This window comes from Panicum virgatum, unplaced genomic scaffold (assembly GCF_016808335.1).
Source record: "Panicum virgatum strain AP13 unplaced genomic scaffold, P.virgatum_v5 scaffold_2378, whole genome shotgun sequence".
Lineage (NCBI taxonomy): Eukaryota > Viridiplantae > Streptophyta > Magnoliopsida > Poales > Poaceae > Panicum > Panicum virgatum.
In genome coordinates, this window is record NW_024376286.1 from 32,185 (window position 1) to 48,150 (window position 15,966).

Genomic DNA, 15,966 nt, shown 5'->3' on the forward strand with positions numbered 1-15,966 from the left:
TAGTTGCATGTAATGCTAGGCAGAAAAAAAATTAGGAAACTTAATTTCTTTTTTAATCCAATCTTAAGGAGTTGTTCGAGCTGGATATGTAGACGTGGTGAAACATGCTCATAAGAACATATAGTCTGCTTTATTTACTACAATGTAAAAGAGAAATGATATTCTTTTCATCTTGGACCGTTGGGTTCTTAGTCAGTAGTATTTATCGTTATATTATATGATGTAACTATATGTTGATGCATGCATTGCAAAAGGAAAAAATATGATATAAAACCGTGAATAGCAATTGTGGTTATTAGTTTTTATATTCTTTATTATAATTAACTATATAATCCATGTATTGTAGGGTTAGAAATTAGTTAATAAATTGCAATTACCTTCTTTGCTAATACGAGTATGATAGTCATTGATAGATAAGACACAATAGGTTACATTATCGTAATGCGATTCTTAGTATGGATAAGAATAGTGGGAATGTTTGATTGGAAATTCGCAATAAATTTTTTCTTTCTATAAACATGAGTCATCATAATACCTATCTCACTTTTAGTGAAAACTAAAAGGTATTCATGAGAAAGTTATAAGACTATACCAATATTTTTAATCTGTAGAATTATCAATAATTTGTTATTGAGATAGTTATCAATATTTTTTAAGACAAAAGAGATTAATGGTCCAAATATATATAATTTAGTTCAAAACTAACTAATCATTATTTTTAAGGCGTTTAGTCTGATGTTGTTTTGTAGATGAGAAGTATTTAAGCGACCGGTTGGATTTTGAATTGTTTGTAACAACCATTAGAAGTGTATTTGGAATACCTAACTTAAGCAGGGTGTATTTGGAAAACTACAACAAGAAAGCATGGCCATAGTGGACTCAACTAACTTCTGAGGCCAGTTGGGCTACTGAAAAAAAAACGGGCCTGATCTGGGCTGTAGCCCACGGATTAGTGTGTAATAATGGCGTCTTTTTTATTTTTATATTTTTGAAAAATATTTTTTACAGAAATATATTTCCAATTTCACAATTTACAGTTTTGTACCCCTACCGCCCGGCAGGGGGCGGCAGGGACTTATATGTAAATAAAAAAAATTATTTGCGCGGAGGCCCTTGGCGGGAGCCTGCCGCCTCCCTGTCGGGCGGCAGGCTCCCCCCTACTGTATAAAAGGCTTCTCTCCCCCCTCCCCCTCATTTGCTTCCCACGACATCTAGAGAGCGGGAGGGAGAGAGGAGGGGTGAGGGAGGGAGTTGTAATGGCGAAGCCCTGCCGGATTTTGGATCCTAACCGCAGGTAATAAATATTTCTCAACTTTCTCGATCTAAATTTTTTGTATGTTTAATTCTATAATTAGTGTATGCAGTAGTAATGATATTTTAGCGATTTAGGTAATGTTTTTAATATAATTTAGGTAGAATTAAGATTAGTTTTTAGAAAAACCTATTAGGTTTACCAACAAATTTTGTGATATTGATTAGTTGTTTAATACGAGAAAAAAATTCGAGAAATAGTCAGAAATTGTAGAAAATGTTAGAAAAGTATATGAAACATTCAGATAAATTGTAGAAAATGCAGAAAAATTTAGAAAATGTTAGAAAAATATATTTATAAAAATATATTGTAAAAATTGTAGGAAATGCAAGAAAATGTTAGAAAAGTTTATGAAAATTTAAGATAAATTGTAGAAAAATGCAAAAAAAATTGTAGAAAATGCAGAAAACTTATATTTTTTTGTGTTAGGTATGGCCGAAGATACGCCAGCTCTACTTGACGGAGTCATAGACTCGTCGCACCGGTCCTTCCTTGCAGTGGTTCAGCGCGTGAAACTTAACGTGCTGCGTCCACGTCCACCAGCGGAGTTTATTCCTGTTGACCCACGATGGGTGCCCAGGTGATATGTCGTCGGATTATGTTTCTAAGAATACTTTTGTTTCGTATACGTTTTGTACATAATGTACTTACCTTTGATCGTTCTATTTTTCAGGTTGAGTGAGGCTGGTCTTCTTACTATAGGTCGGGCAGAAGAGGTGGGCCCACGTATAGTCTCATCGGGCCTATCCTGAATTTGTGGCTGAGTTTGATCGGTTGACACCTGAAGACGTCGTGTGGGAGCCCTACTCCGAGTTAGCTATAAACACTCGTGCACCGATCGGGATATCTTCGGTTTGCTTTCAGGACCAGGCCTTTTGGATGACAACTACAGCGTTGGTGTACGATGTTTACATTGAGGCTCACTGCCCGGACAGAGTCAGGAGACAGTTCGGTCAAAGGCAGTTGTATCCTGTGCCGTCAGCATTGGATCGGGTCGAACGCCATGACCACAGGTAACAATTCATATACTATTTCAGTGACTATGCATTATAGTTAACTAATCATATTTGACTAAATTGTTTTCAATATTTAGTTTATCGAGGACTGGGCAACCCTTCTCCAACATGTGGGTGACAAGGGTGCAGCCTTGGGTCGATGGCTGGGACCAGGCAGAAGAGAACGTGGCGCTTGCGACCCCTGCACACACGGAGGCTTCGTACAGGGCGTACCTGAGCTGGTACCAGCCTCAGACTCGTTGCCGCTTGATATATGCTGACATGCAACCACAACCGCATGTTACGACAGCACAGGATGGCTACGCACGACATAGGGATGAGGCATTAGCTGGGGCGGTGAGTCAAAGTTATCATCGCTTTTCAAATACTTTGGATTACAGTGTTAATGTCTTTCTTTTTCTTGCTTGCAGTTTGAAATGTGCAGGTTGATGGACGTAGATGCCAGGGCGAATTTGATGCGGATTCGAGCGGGATCTATGATGGATAGGAATGAGCAAGAGTCGGTCTGGACTCGAGTTTCACAAAGAGCTCATTCCATGCTTGAAGCCTTTGGTAGCCGGACATCGTACGATGACTCGTACGGTTCGTCTCAAGCATCGACCTCGTTTCCTTGTGGTCCCACACAGCAGCAGTCTTCCCAAGCACCTTATTGGTCTCAGCAGCATTATCCAGGTACGTGAGGGAACTTACTAACTTCGTACTTTGAAGCCAACAATTAATTCTCAGTCCATACAGGTGATGCACACCAACCTTATCAACCTCACGGAGGGACTCAGTTTAGTACCATGGCACCAGCTGCAGGGATGTCATTTCAACCAACACATGCACCACCACGACCTTTTGGTAGACATATAGTCAATATCTTAATTTCAATTAATTGTGGTATGAAGTCTAATTCCTTTTGTATTTGCATATAGGATCACAACAGTTATATGATGCTGGACCTTCTTCGTATTACCCTACGGCGACAACAGAAGGAACGCAAGGTAAATACCTAATCTGTAGCCCGAATTTATCATGTGCTTCTTATTTCTATGAATATTTTAAATAATTTGAACGGTTTATAGGATCGCACCACCAGCTTCCTGATATGGGTCATTATTCGTATCCACCACCACCAGGTACGTATGATGAATATGTACTCAAATATATGACTTATAAGACGATGATTAAGATATCTTAATTGCTACTGTATAGGGCCCACACAGGATACCTTTGAGGCGAACTTCGAAGATTGGAGTCGGTTATTTTCTACACCTAACCAGCAGGCCGATCCTATCTTCCAGACACCTATGGCCACCGGACGTCCAGGTAGAGACGTAGGGCCTCCAGAGCGGCACACCTACTCTACAGACCACGTCCACGCTCAGCGTAAAAGAGGTCGATATGGCCGGGGTGGTTAGGAGGTGCTTCTAGCTGTTTCCGTATTTTTGTTATGGACATGTCGTCATGTTATACTTATTTCGTTCTCATGCATCACCTATTTCGTTCTCATTTGCGTATGTGTATGAATTGCTAACTTATACTTTTCGTATTCATATACTTTACTAATGCTTTTTATTTGTATCCAAAATATCTAAAACCACATCTAATGGCCCATTGTGCTTTCATATTCATATACTTTACTAATGCTTTTTATTTGTATCCAAAATATCTAAAACCACATCTAATGGCCCATTGTGCGGGGAGGGAGAGCCTGTCGCCCCCCTGCCGGGCGGCAGGCCCCCTGCCGCCCAGTGGAGTGGCGACAGGCTCCCGCCAAGGGGCTCCGCGCAAATAAATTTTTTTTATTTACATATAAGTCCCTGCCGCCCCCCTGCCGGACGGCAGGCCCCCTGCCGGGCGGTAGGGGTACAAAACTGTAAATTGTGAAATTGAAAATATATTTATGTAAAAAATGTTTTTCAAAAATATAAAAATGAAAAAGACGCTGTAATAATGCGCACGAGTTGCATGGGGCCCAAGAACAAAATGAGGCCTATCCAACTTCTTGAAATTGGATTTCATGTTGAAATCCATGCCATTGAGTGGCATGATTTTGAACATGAAACCCAATTTCACGGAGTTGTGGTGGCATGAATCGAATTTTCCCTTTATAATTTTATTTAAAGTTGTCTTTGCGTAGCATCACAACAGTTTTCTTTCAGAACGTAACAGGCAATGCAAAATGAATGAGATTTCTGTAGCATCTGTTGGTATTGGGACAACCGAGATGAAGCTTCTAAGCAGAAATGTGCCTAAAACACGCTCATGTACACTCCTTCAGAAAAAAACACAGATTATTTTACATGATTTTTCTCCTGTATACATGCTTCTCAAGCATCAGAAGCACTGCTATATTATACGCACCTTGCGTGTCATCCAACAGGAAACAGGTTACATATGGCTAATTTCTGTCTGGAAACTAGTGTATATATATTCAGAAGGCAACTGTCTACATGAGCGCTGCTGTTCGCTCAATTGGCTAACTCACAACTCATTTACACTTTACATGCCATGCCATGCCGTCAGTGATCAGGCCATCCATTTCCTTTTTGCTCTAACCTTTACTCAATCTACCCAAAAAGAAAGACAAAAGAATGAATAATCATACATTTTTCCTATGCCATGGTAAAAACCACAAGCCCCTGGCCCCTGCTAAGATTCTCATTGGGCAGGGGGAGGCAGTGACTGCAAGGGAGGAGCCACATAATGAGAGTGCCAAGATGATTTCGAAAGGATCCTCGTGTAAAGTATCTGGTTCCACACATCCGGCACGCCGGGAAGGCACCAATGAATGCAGTCTGCAAACTTCTCTGGGTCTGCCTTCTGCTTTGGTGTCAGCAACTTACCTTGCCGGATAGAATACAGCGATGTGTGGGCGTCCTTCCGATAATCTGACATCCTCGTGATGTTGATCACTGTGACTGGAACCTTCTCCATGGAGGCAGCCGCCTTTACTACCAGATCAAACATCCGCATGTCATGGTACAGGTCCAGGGGTTGGCTGTAGTTCTGATACGGAAGGGTCTCCTTTACGCATCTGATCCCCTCAGGATTTCCCCAGTTGTTTGGGCTGTTTTCACAAGAAGGAAGCAAGTTTTAGCAAGACCAACACATAAAGAAATGTCTGAAATATCGTGACAATTCGCAACTCAAAAACAACAGAAATTTGAAGCTAGTTTTATGCTGACACCATTTAACCACAATTGCTTTTATTTTGTTCCTTTTCTATTTTTTTCATCTGGTACATGAGTACTCAGCATAAAATCAACCAATACTCCAAGAAATCAATATGATTCAGCGCCAAAGAATCCTATAGTCATACAAGGTGTAAAAACAAAGTCAAAGTGCATCATACAAGATGCAACAAATGGCCCCTACATGTCTAGGACATGCCCATGTGGAAGCATATGGCGTAAGAGTCCTATGAAACATTAGTATTGTAGACACCAACACTGACTTTTGCAAAATACTTGCTACAAGGCACTCAAGGCTCACATGATGCCTATATTTTACTTTGCTCCAAAGACGCTCACTATTATAAGTTAGTTCGAGTCTAACAATGCACAAGAGTTGAAACCTGATGATAGAGCTGGCCAACACAATTTAACTGCAACCAGTAATAGAGAACTTCTATGCTATTTTAAATATGCCGTTGATCCTTGATTAAGATAACAACTGATTAGCCTCATTGTAGCTGACACCCACATGGGAGATGCAAGTATGTAACGAACTTCATCAAGAGTAAAAGATTCTAAGAGAGGCTAAATGTTCAGGCATTTGGCAAAATGGCTGGATTATTGAGTATCAACAAGAAAGAAATCGGTTATGTAACTCACTGCAGGCGACATATATAATATTGCATTCATATCTAATTGGTGATGGCAGCATCGATGATAAGTCAAAGGCCACCTCTATTGACTTACTACTCTAACCACTATGTCTAAGCCTTAGTGCGAGCATGATAGAGAATTAGGAGTCCCGTGAATAATATAATTTCATTTTCGCCAAATGTATCACTATATTTTATTTTTCTTTCAGCCCAACTAGGAGGCAACATTCAAGTAGATATTCTCCTAATGTATATCAAACTAAATTCAAATACTTCAAGGTCACAAGTTCAACTTACAATGGCATTACTGCCCAGCAGTTTTACTAGGATAAGAATCCCCTTCTTTCTTTCTCTCTTTTTCCTTTTTTTTTGGGGGGGGGTATCTATCTTTTTTAACCACTAAAACACGCCAGCACTTCACAAGTAGTACAGTCTAAGTCTCTACCAGGAAGCAGGACAAATAGAGAAGCCAATTCCGAAACAGTGGGGCTCCTTTTTTTTTTCTGAACATAGGTTGTTTACATGTCGAATCCCAGTTTTCATGTTGCTTGTGATGCAAAAATGACACAGAAATCTCAGCTAACCCACATCACACCACATGTGAAACAGTCCTCTTTTAATGGTGCCTTTTCCCTACCTAATTATGAAGTTTGTTGAGATCCTAACACAGTCTCCCTGCCATCCCTACATACTAATTTTGGTGTACTTCAGTCTACACATACTTATGAACCTAAGATTCCATATATCATGTGAATCACACAACACCTGAAATATAGTGAGTGAGACGCATATAACTTAAGATTCCATCAGTCTTTAATTTTGCAAAGACTCAACTCTCAAGATTATTAACATGTATATATCATGGATTCATGGTACCAAGTCTGCAGTACCCTCCCTTTCTGATTCGCATTTAGCCATTTACAAAGAATCTGAGAGATATCTTCTTCAGACTTGAGAGTAGTGAATAAAGTTCAGGAAACTGAAATAAATCAAGATTTTGACATCCATGCAAAAATGTGGACTATAAGACCAATAAGTTAGGCCATCATTTTTCTTAGTGGGTCATGGACTAACCAAACAGCTGAATTCCAAACATTGACCACAGAGTTTGGTAGAGTGGACAATGACGTTGTGCCCTGCAGACTAGAAAAGAGGAACATTGCTTCTGTAGAACGCAATTTGGTCTTAACAACTACTTCAATCAAGCCTATGTATGGAGTCCAATTGGTCCAACAGTGGTCCAAAAAGCTCAAGGTTGCATTGCAGTTCACTCCTAAACTAATCAAAATCCACAGCGAACCACCATTGTTTGTACCATAGAAGAAAAAAAAGAGGAAATATAAATGCAGCTTTTGTTCACCTGATGTGAAGAGGGGAAATTGTCATGAAGAAGATGGACGTGCGGGCAGGGTCAATGTTGTTATTCAACCATTCAGACCACGTCTTGAACACTCGTCCATATGCCTCAATCCTGGGAACCTCGTCGTGCTGTGACCAATACCTTGAATTTGGTCTCCTGCAAAAATTCAACATACTCAGAACATGATCCCAACGCTTGATTGCAGAAAGATGCAGAGAAGCTGTGCATTTCCAGTCCGGAATCATCCAGCAGAAAGGAATGGGTGATGGAGAGTAGTGACCTGACTTTCATGTCAGCAGTGTTCATCCACCAGATGTAGGTGTTGAAGATGAGGTAGTCGACGTCCTTCCAGTACTTGGCGTGGCCCTCGATACGGTCGGGCCTGATGATCCGGTGCTCGATGCTGTGGATCTTGGGGTTGTCGGAGTTGGACTCGACGAGGAAGGGCGCCCAGTAGAACTCGAGCGTGGCGCGGTACTCCTTGGCGTGGAAGATGGTGAGGGAGCCCCGCTTGACGATCTTCTTCCTGCCCTTGGACAGAATGGGCTGCACCAGGCACACAAGCGACTCCCACTGGTTGCGGTTGAGCGAGTCCCCCACGAACATGAGCCGCTTCCCGCGCATGGTCTCCATGAATCTCCGAGCGTCGAACCTATGCATTTGATCGATCCCTCAAACCAAATAAGTGCTACTATACTAGTGCATTGGAGAGCAAAGATGCAATCTTTAGCGCAATTAGTACTACTTTACAGTTTAGTAGGCAAGAAATTAAAGTGGCAGATCTGGATCGGAGGGAGCAGAATGGAGCTGAAGGGAAGAAGAATCGTACGTTGGGAGGGAGCACTGGTTGGGTTGCCATTTCCAGTACTGCCATGTATCGTCGGGTCTGCCGTTGGCGAGGCAGGTGACCTGCTTGGTGAGGAAGGTGCACTCCTTCTCCCTGTAGGCCGGGAGCGAGACGTTGTCGAAGACCCAGCGGCCGTCTGAGAGGTCGCAGGTGGGCGGGGGGAGCAGCAGCGGGGGAAGCCCCGAGACATTGTACAAGTCGGCGTCGGGGTAGAGGTAGTCGTCGATGGAGAGCTCGGCGATGGTGCGGACGTCCTCGCCGTACATGAAGAGGGCGAGGAGGAAGAAGGCGACGACGAGCGTGGTGACGGGGGAGCGGCGCGCCGCGGCGAGGAGGGAGCGCGCGGAGGAGGAGAGGAGGCCGAAAGGGCGGGGCTTGGGGGCGGCGGTGGTGGGAAGCGGGGGATCGGAGGGGGAGGTGGGAGGCGGTGGCTTAGCCATGGCGGCGGCGGATGAGCTGGAGCTGGTGCTGCTGGGGAAGGGGATGCCGCGCCACCCAAGTCAAGGCCGCGGCGTCGAACGCGGATTCAGAGCCATTTTGTATAGGCTTCTTCCCCTCCTGCTTCTTCGTTGAGCAGTTGGGCCGGCAAGCGGTGAAGTGTCGGCGTCGGTCTGGCGTGGCGTGTGGTGGGCAGGGTTAACCTAACCGGTGGGAACCGGTCCGGTTTGACCGGTTACCGGTCCGGTCCGGTCCGGTTTCGGTTTCGGCCGGTACCCAATCGGCCAAAATTCAAATTTTAAATTTAAATTCAAAAAATGAAAAATTTCCAAAAAATTCCTAAAAATACTTCAAGGTGTGATGAATCTAATGGTGTCAAATTTTCTCAAAAATTCATTCATTTAGTATAGTTTGTGGGAATTTAAAGTTAAATCAAAAAAGAAAAAGAAAAAAAAATGGGCCGGCCCATGAAGGCCCACCGATCAAACCGGTCAAACCGGCCGGTAAACCGGTTGCACGGGAGCTTTTGAATTTCAAACCGGTCAAACCGACCGGTAAACCGGTAAAACCGACTGGTAAACCGGTCGGAACCGGTTGCATGTGAGTTTTTGAATTTATTTGAATTTGGATTTGAATTCAACCGGTTACCGGCCTAACCGGTCCGGTAAACCGGTATCGGAGGGCGGCGGTTAGGCTGGTCCGGTCGGATTTTAAAACCCTGGTGGTGGGTAGGGTGGTCTGGTCTCTTGATCCAGATTCCGTGACTTGCGGTAGGCAAGTCACCACGTGACTGGCGGCCCGATCTCAACCCTCCACGATGTATCCAAAGGCTCACGTAGGGATTCCTGTTTTTTCACCTCCTCCCCAGGACGGACGGAACCCAAATCGCCGGCGATTGATCGCGCTGCACCCGGCCGCCGCCACGCCGCGAGGGAGGTCGCTGCCGCCCGGCCGCGAGGGCTGAGAGCCGCCACGAGCTGGAAGAAAGGCCGCCGCCGCGAGGTAGGCAGGAGGCCGCGAGGGAGGTAGGAGGCCGGCGATGCGAAGGAGAAGGACGGTGTGCCGTGGCGGGCTGCCGAGGCAGGATTGCGGCGCGGCTGGCTAGCGCCTCGAGCGGAGAGAAGGGACCTGCGGGGCCATCGCTGCGCGCAGAGGAGGCCCCGCCAGGGAGGAGGCCGCGCGCAGAGAAGCTCGCCGGAGAGCAGCGCAGAGGGCCGTTCCCGTTCCCGTTCCCGTTCGGTAGCGGCGACGCCGGGTTCTGCTGGCCTAGCTGCCTCGCCCACGGGCCCGGCGGCCTCCTGCAGCCGGCGCTCGGCGGCCAGGCGCCGCGGCAGGGTCGGACGCCGGGTTCTGCTGGCTTCGCTGCCTCGCCCATGGGCCCGGCGGCCTCCTACAGCCGGCGCTCGGCGGCCAGGCGCCGCGGCAGGGCCGACCTCCCTCGCGGGGTGGCGGCGGTCGGGAGCAGCGCGGTGGTGGCCGGGTGCGGTGCAGCGCCGGCCTCCTCTAGCGAACTCTGAACGCGCGCAGCGCGCAGTGAGCTGCGAGCGCCGCGATGGGGGGCGGGCCGGCGGCCAGGCGCGGTGGTGGTCGAAGGCGGGAGAGACGAGCGCGAGATGGGCGGCGACACGCGCGCGCGTCTGATTTGGGCGCCGTCCCGCTCTGGGAGGAGGTAAAAAAACAGGGAGTTCTTCGTGAGCCTTTCGATAGATCATGGAGGGTTGAGATTCGGCCGCCAGTCACGTTGTGACTTGCCTACCGCAAGTCACGGAATCTGGATCCCTGGTCTCTGGTGGGAGAAATTTCGATATTTAGGACTAAGTTTGCACGCCTCACGCGATATGGGTCTCAGTTCCCAGGTCTTTCGAAACAAGGGATCGAGGCTGCGAAGTGTTTCAAAACAGAGATTTTTCTCCATTTTTCGAGTTTCTCAACATTTTGGTAATTCTTTTCCTTCCCCAGCCCTATTGAAAAGACAAAACTACCCTTACCATGTGAGCGGCTGGATCAAATCAATTGTAGTCTCCGTTCTTTCCCGTTCTTCCGATCCTCCGGGCAGCGTCCGTCTTCCTCCCTCGTCTCACTCCCGGCCGGCGCCCGCCCAGCCTCTGCTCTCCGTCCAGCGGCGGCGCCCGCCCAGCCCCTCCTCTCCGGCCACCGGCGGCGCCCGCCCAGACCCTCCCAGAGCCGGCGAGGAGCAGCAGCAGCGAAGCAGGCAGGGCCACCCTCTGCTGCGTGGAAGCGGCGTCGCGGCGTGGAAGGGCCGGCACGCCCACAACTTCTCCCCGGCTCAGATGGCCGCGCTCACCGCCCTGTGCGGCATGCTGGTGCCGCCCCTGCCGGCGGCGGAGCGGGCGGACGCCCTGCGGCGGCGGCGAGGAGGCGGCCGAGGCGTTCCTCCGCGGCTCGGCCACCGACGCCCCGGTCCCGGCAAGGTGGCGCCGCTCATGGCGCGGGCGTGCCTGCCCGAGGCGCTGGCACTGGTGCGCGCGGTGCTGTGGCTCCTGGGCACGCGCCTCGGCACGCTGGCGCTGTGCTGCGGGTGCGGCGGGGCTCGCCGCGGCTGCCTGTCGTGGCAGCGCCCGTTCGTGCGGCGGTTCGACGAGCTGCCCGGGGAGCACCAGGAGGCCGCGCTCTAGTGGTGGAGCCGGCAGACGATGCTCCTGCCGCTGCGCCACTTTCTCCATGTCTCCATCCATAATTCCATATCCGCTGCTGCTACCCTGGAGCAATAATCAAAGGATTTTTTTTCACTTTTCCCGCGAGGTACTTAGCAGGCAGGGAGGGGAGTGGTGCTGCGCGGGTCTGGACAGGCACCGCCAGTGGCCGGAGAGGAGGGGGAGCGAGATGAGGGCGCTGGGTTGGGAGGGAGGAAGAACGGGCGCCGTGTGGAGCACCGGACGAACAGAACGGGGACATCTGATCCAGCTCCTCACATGGCAAGGGTAGTTTTGTCTTTTTAGTAGGGCTAGAGATGGAAAAGAATTATCAAAATGTTGAGAAACTCAAAAAATAGAGAAAACCTCTGTTTTGGAACACTTGGCAGCCTCGATCCCTTATTTGAAAAGGCCTGCGAACTGAGACCCATATCGCGTGAGGCATGCGAACTGAGTCCTAAATATCGAAATTTCTCGTCTGGTGGTGGTGGCCATCGTTCTCAGTTTCTCACGACTCACCGGCGCACGGCCACAACGTTTCCTCCAGGTCAACGAACCTCAACATCCGCAGGAGACTGAAGTATAGTAACCCCCTCGAGAGGGCAAAAAAAAAAAACTCCTAGAGCATATGAGGAACAAACAAAATGTTAAATTTTATTGATCTAGTTAAGTGTTGTGGTATAATATATTACTCCATCCATTTCAAATTATAGGTCGTTTTAGCAAATCTAGATAGATATATAACAAAAATTATATATCTAGATTTGCCAAAACGACGTACAATTTGGAACGAAGGGAGTACAACTTTTGCTACATTCCTGTTATATTTTGCTGCATTTTATTTTAGGCACTAACTTGGAGCGGCAAGCAAAACAAAATGAGGCTGGCCTCTAATTTTCGATGAAGTGGTGATACAGTTACATTTCATACAGATCCGGTTGCTTCTGAACCTCCCTTGGCACTAGTGGATTATTGAACAATAATAATAGCTAGGTGTCATGTTGGCTTGCTTCAAATAGCAGCTCAATTGGTGTGTGGTAGCTACATGCCTACATAGAAAGTCATGATTCTATTAATCAGCACGTGCTTTATTTATAGAGCAGTTGGCATAAAATAAAGAAAATGAGCTCCTAATTTATGTTGTCTGCTCTCACCTAACTTAATTTATCGTCTACTGCTTGTTTGCAACTAGGTAGAAGTTGATAGATGGGCCACAGATTTTGATAAGGGTTCCCAAAATATTTTGAGCAAATTTTTTTGGAAACTTTTATAACACTAATTAGGAGTATTAAACAAAGACTAATTATAAAACTAATTATATGGATGGATCGAAAATCGTGAAACAAATCTATTAACCCTAATTAATCCATCATTAAAGGTCGTTTAGCGTAACACGATATTGTCTAATTATTACATAATTAGATTCATTGCATTCATCTCGCGATTTCATCCGGGAGTTATGGAATGAGTTTTGTCAGTTATCCACATTTAATATTCCTAATTAGTGGTCAAATGTTCGAAGTTACTGTAGCACACGAAAAATTTTGAGAACTAAACAAAATCTTATTTATATCGTGTTTGCTTGCAGTTGCAGCAGCCGAACGTTTACAAATTCAAATATCCATCATATAATTTTCACTTTTCAAGTCTTCATTCGATGGTAGCCGACTCGAGTTATTTTTGTTAACGCAGTTCTGTCAACACACAAGCGCTAGAACGCGCGGATCACAAAGATCAAATCACTAGCGAGAAGAACCAGCGACCGGTCGCGCCAACCGGTCAGACCGGTTAAACTTTGTTTCTTGGCTCAAAGCCCTTGCCTGAAGCTGATTTATAAAATAAAAACTCGAACCATCAAGCTTTTCTCTATAGCTAGAACGTAAACCCGCAAGAGCCAAATCGACCAAATCCTTTTCAGAAAGCGACAAATTAAAGCATCAGTTTTTAATATCTTTAAACCTTTTAAAGTACTCATGGATAGATTCGTCTCTACCCTGTAACCGATGTCAAATCCGTCAACTTAGTTTCGTTATCCCCACTATAGAAATGATTGTGATACTTTTGCTCTAACTCGTCCCAAGAACGAATCGAGTTAGGGGCTAACGACGAAAACCAAGAGAAAGCCGTTCCAGTCAAAGACAAAGAAAAAACATGCGAACGCGCAAAGACTTGCTAGAACCGACTTCTCCAAGTTGAGCAATATATTGGCTAATATGCTCCCAAGTGGACCGGTTATCATCACCGCTAAACTTGACAAAATCGGGAGCACGCCAACCAGTGGGGTAATGAATTAAATCGAAAGCATCAACATACGGCCTATGATATAGCTGACTCCTACCCGCAATAAAGCCGAGTTTTTCTTTAAGCATATTGGCCAGATCTTCCTTCATCCTAGCAAGATCGGCCTCCTAGTTGCCGGTAGATGTTTGACCAAAACGATGTGTCGCAGGATCGGTAGTGGACATCATTTGTGCGACATATTGCGGATTGGCATTAAGCCAATCATCCCAAACATCTTTGGACAACGGTGGAGGAAATGGAGGTTCATCGTATGACTTCGTAGTATATGGCGGCACAAAATCTGCCAATTCTTGCTTCAGGCTATAATCAGCCGAAGTAGGAAGAGGCGAGAGTTGTGGCTGTGACGCAGATCGAGCACCATGGCATCGGTCTAACCGGTCGGAGCGACCGATCTGACCGGTTCGGCCCTGGACGGCCGAACAGAGCCTGGCGGGGGTGTCTGTCCCGCGAAGAAATTCGGCGGCATACTATACTGATAATTTTCTGTTGGTGCGGCCGAAAGACTAGGATTAGGGGTAAAATTGGAATAATCATTAATGGTTTTCTTACCCTTATTTTGTACACTCAAGTCCAAAAGTAAATCTTGCGTAAGCTTTTGGGACTGTTCAAATCTACCTAAAAAGGCATCGGCAAACTGATTAATGGAATCAAAGGTAAAACTTACCTCGCTTGGAGTGGAAGTAGATGAAGCAGTAGCTGTAGCCGTAGTAGATGGGTTCGGCGACGGTGGTGCGAATGTGGGCATACGAACTTCTCCGTCTCAAACACGCCTTGCCGAGTCTTCCCAAAGCATGCAATCAGTCTCTTCTTGGCTTCCTTCTATTCCTTCTGGAATGCAGTCTCGAATTGCTTGCGGCTCTCCTCAGGTATGTCTTCATACTTGATATCAATGGGAGTTGAATCTACCTTGGGGTCAACCTTCTCATCGGCCATTGCGCCCGATGAATACAGATCTCTCCCCAGTGGAGTCACCAAAATGTATGTTGACGCAGTTCTGATCAACACACAAGCGCTAGAACGCGCGGATCGCAATGATCAAATCACCAGCGAGACAAATCGGCGACCGGTCAGACCGGTCGCGCCAACCGGTCAGACCGGTTGGGCGCAGAAAATCCCGCAAAACCTAGAACCTCAAGCTCAGGAGGGATCCCGTCGGAGCTCGAAGATCCAGAGTTGTCTTGGAGTTGACAGGCCACCCAAGACGCCCTTGAATGTCGTAAAGACGAGCAAAGAACAACACAAATGTTGAAAAAGCTAGGGTTTGAGGAAAAAAGTAAAAGTAAATTGATTTTTTATTCGATTGGGTAGAAGAACCTCAATCGGCCGTGACCTTTATATTTATAGGCCGGGGAGGACGTACCCCTTCCAAATCGGGTTACAAACGGACTCTACAAATCAGATCTAACCTGATTAGGATTACACAGGACCAGACCGGTCTGACCGGTCAGCCGAACCGGTCAAACCGGTCGGCATTCGGCAGTGCCAATTTTAGCTGCCAACATATGCCCCCCTGTTTTTTGGTAAGCTTTGCAAGCCAAAAAGCTAGTACCAGAGGTCCATAAATTTGCACAAAAAATACAAGGTTAAAAATACCACTAAGGGCGATACTCTGTACCGGCCGTCTTCGTTTTCAAGCGTCTTGCCACACGCTGCGGTAGAATTTCTTCAAGTATCTTCCATTAAGAGCCCTTGGAAGACGCTCTCCTTGCATCGTTTCCACCATATAAGAATTCCTGAAGATTACCTTGACAGTCTTGTATGGTCCTTCCCAATTTGGCGACCACTTGCTGAACTTGTTGCTCTTCGTCCCAAGAGGCAATATTGTCTTCCGTACCAGCTCACCAACCTGAAAAGATTTGACTCTTACCTTCTTGTTGTAAGCTATAGCAACCTGAAGCTTGTCTTTCTCAATTTTCTTCAAAGCTTACAACCACTTGTCGCTTACTTCATCAATATTGTCCATCATCAAGTCATAGTAATCAACAGCAGTAATGTCATTTTGTCTAGCCAATCTATAAGCGTCCAGATTCACTTCAACGGGCAAAACGACCTCTTGACCATATACAAGCTTAAAAGAAGTAACTTTAGTAGCACCATGTCTAGATATACGATGAGCCCACAATGGCTCAGATAATACCTCATGCCACCTCCTGGGATTTTCTTCTATCTTCTTTTTGATGAGCTTTATCAAAATCTTATTACTAGACTCGGCCTGACCATTGGC

The 15,966-nt window shown here is 46.4% G+C and overlaps 1 protein-coding gene across 1 annotated transcript; it reads right to left on the bottom strand.

Moving 5' to 3' along the window:
- Positions 1 to 4,617: 4,617 nt before the first annotated feature.
- LOC120694046 (protein trichome birefringence-like 28) lies at positions 4,618 to 8,789 on the bottom strand. Its single transcript, XM_039977222.1, has 4 exons — positions 8,332 to 8,789; positions 7,783 to 8,154; positions 7,503 to 7,658; positions 4,618 to 5,383 (listed from the first exon to the last, which is right to left on the bottom strand). The coding sequence occupies exons 1-4, from the start codon at positions 8,787 to 8,789 to the stop codon at positions 4,975 to 4,977; spliced, it is 1,395 nt and encodes a 464-aa protein (XP_039833156.1). The 3' UTR covers positions 4,618 to 4,974.
- Between the last annotated feature and the right edge of the window lie 7,177 nt (positions 8,790 to 15,966).

Excerpts from the sequence above, each read along its gene's own strand:
- LOC120694046 (XM_039977222.1), bottom strand. The coding sequence starts at position 8,789 with ATGGCTAAGCCACCGCCTCCCACCTCCCCCTCCGATCCCCCGCTTCCC. Across the intron at positions 8,155-8,331 it reads AACCAGTGCTCCCTCCCAAC|GTTCGACGCTCGGAGATTCA; the intron begins GTACGATTCTTC and ends TCAAATGCATAG. Across the intron at positions 5,384-7,502 it reads ATTTCCCCTCTTCACATCAG|CCCAAACAACTGGGGAAATC; the intron begins GTGAACAAAAGC and ends TTGTGAAAACAG.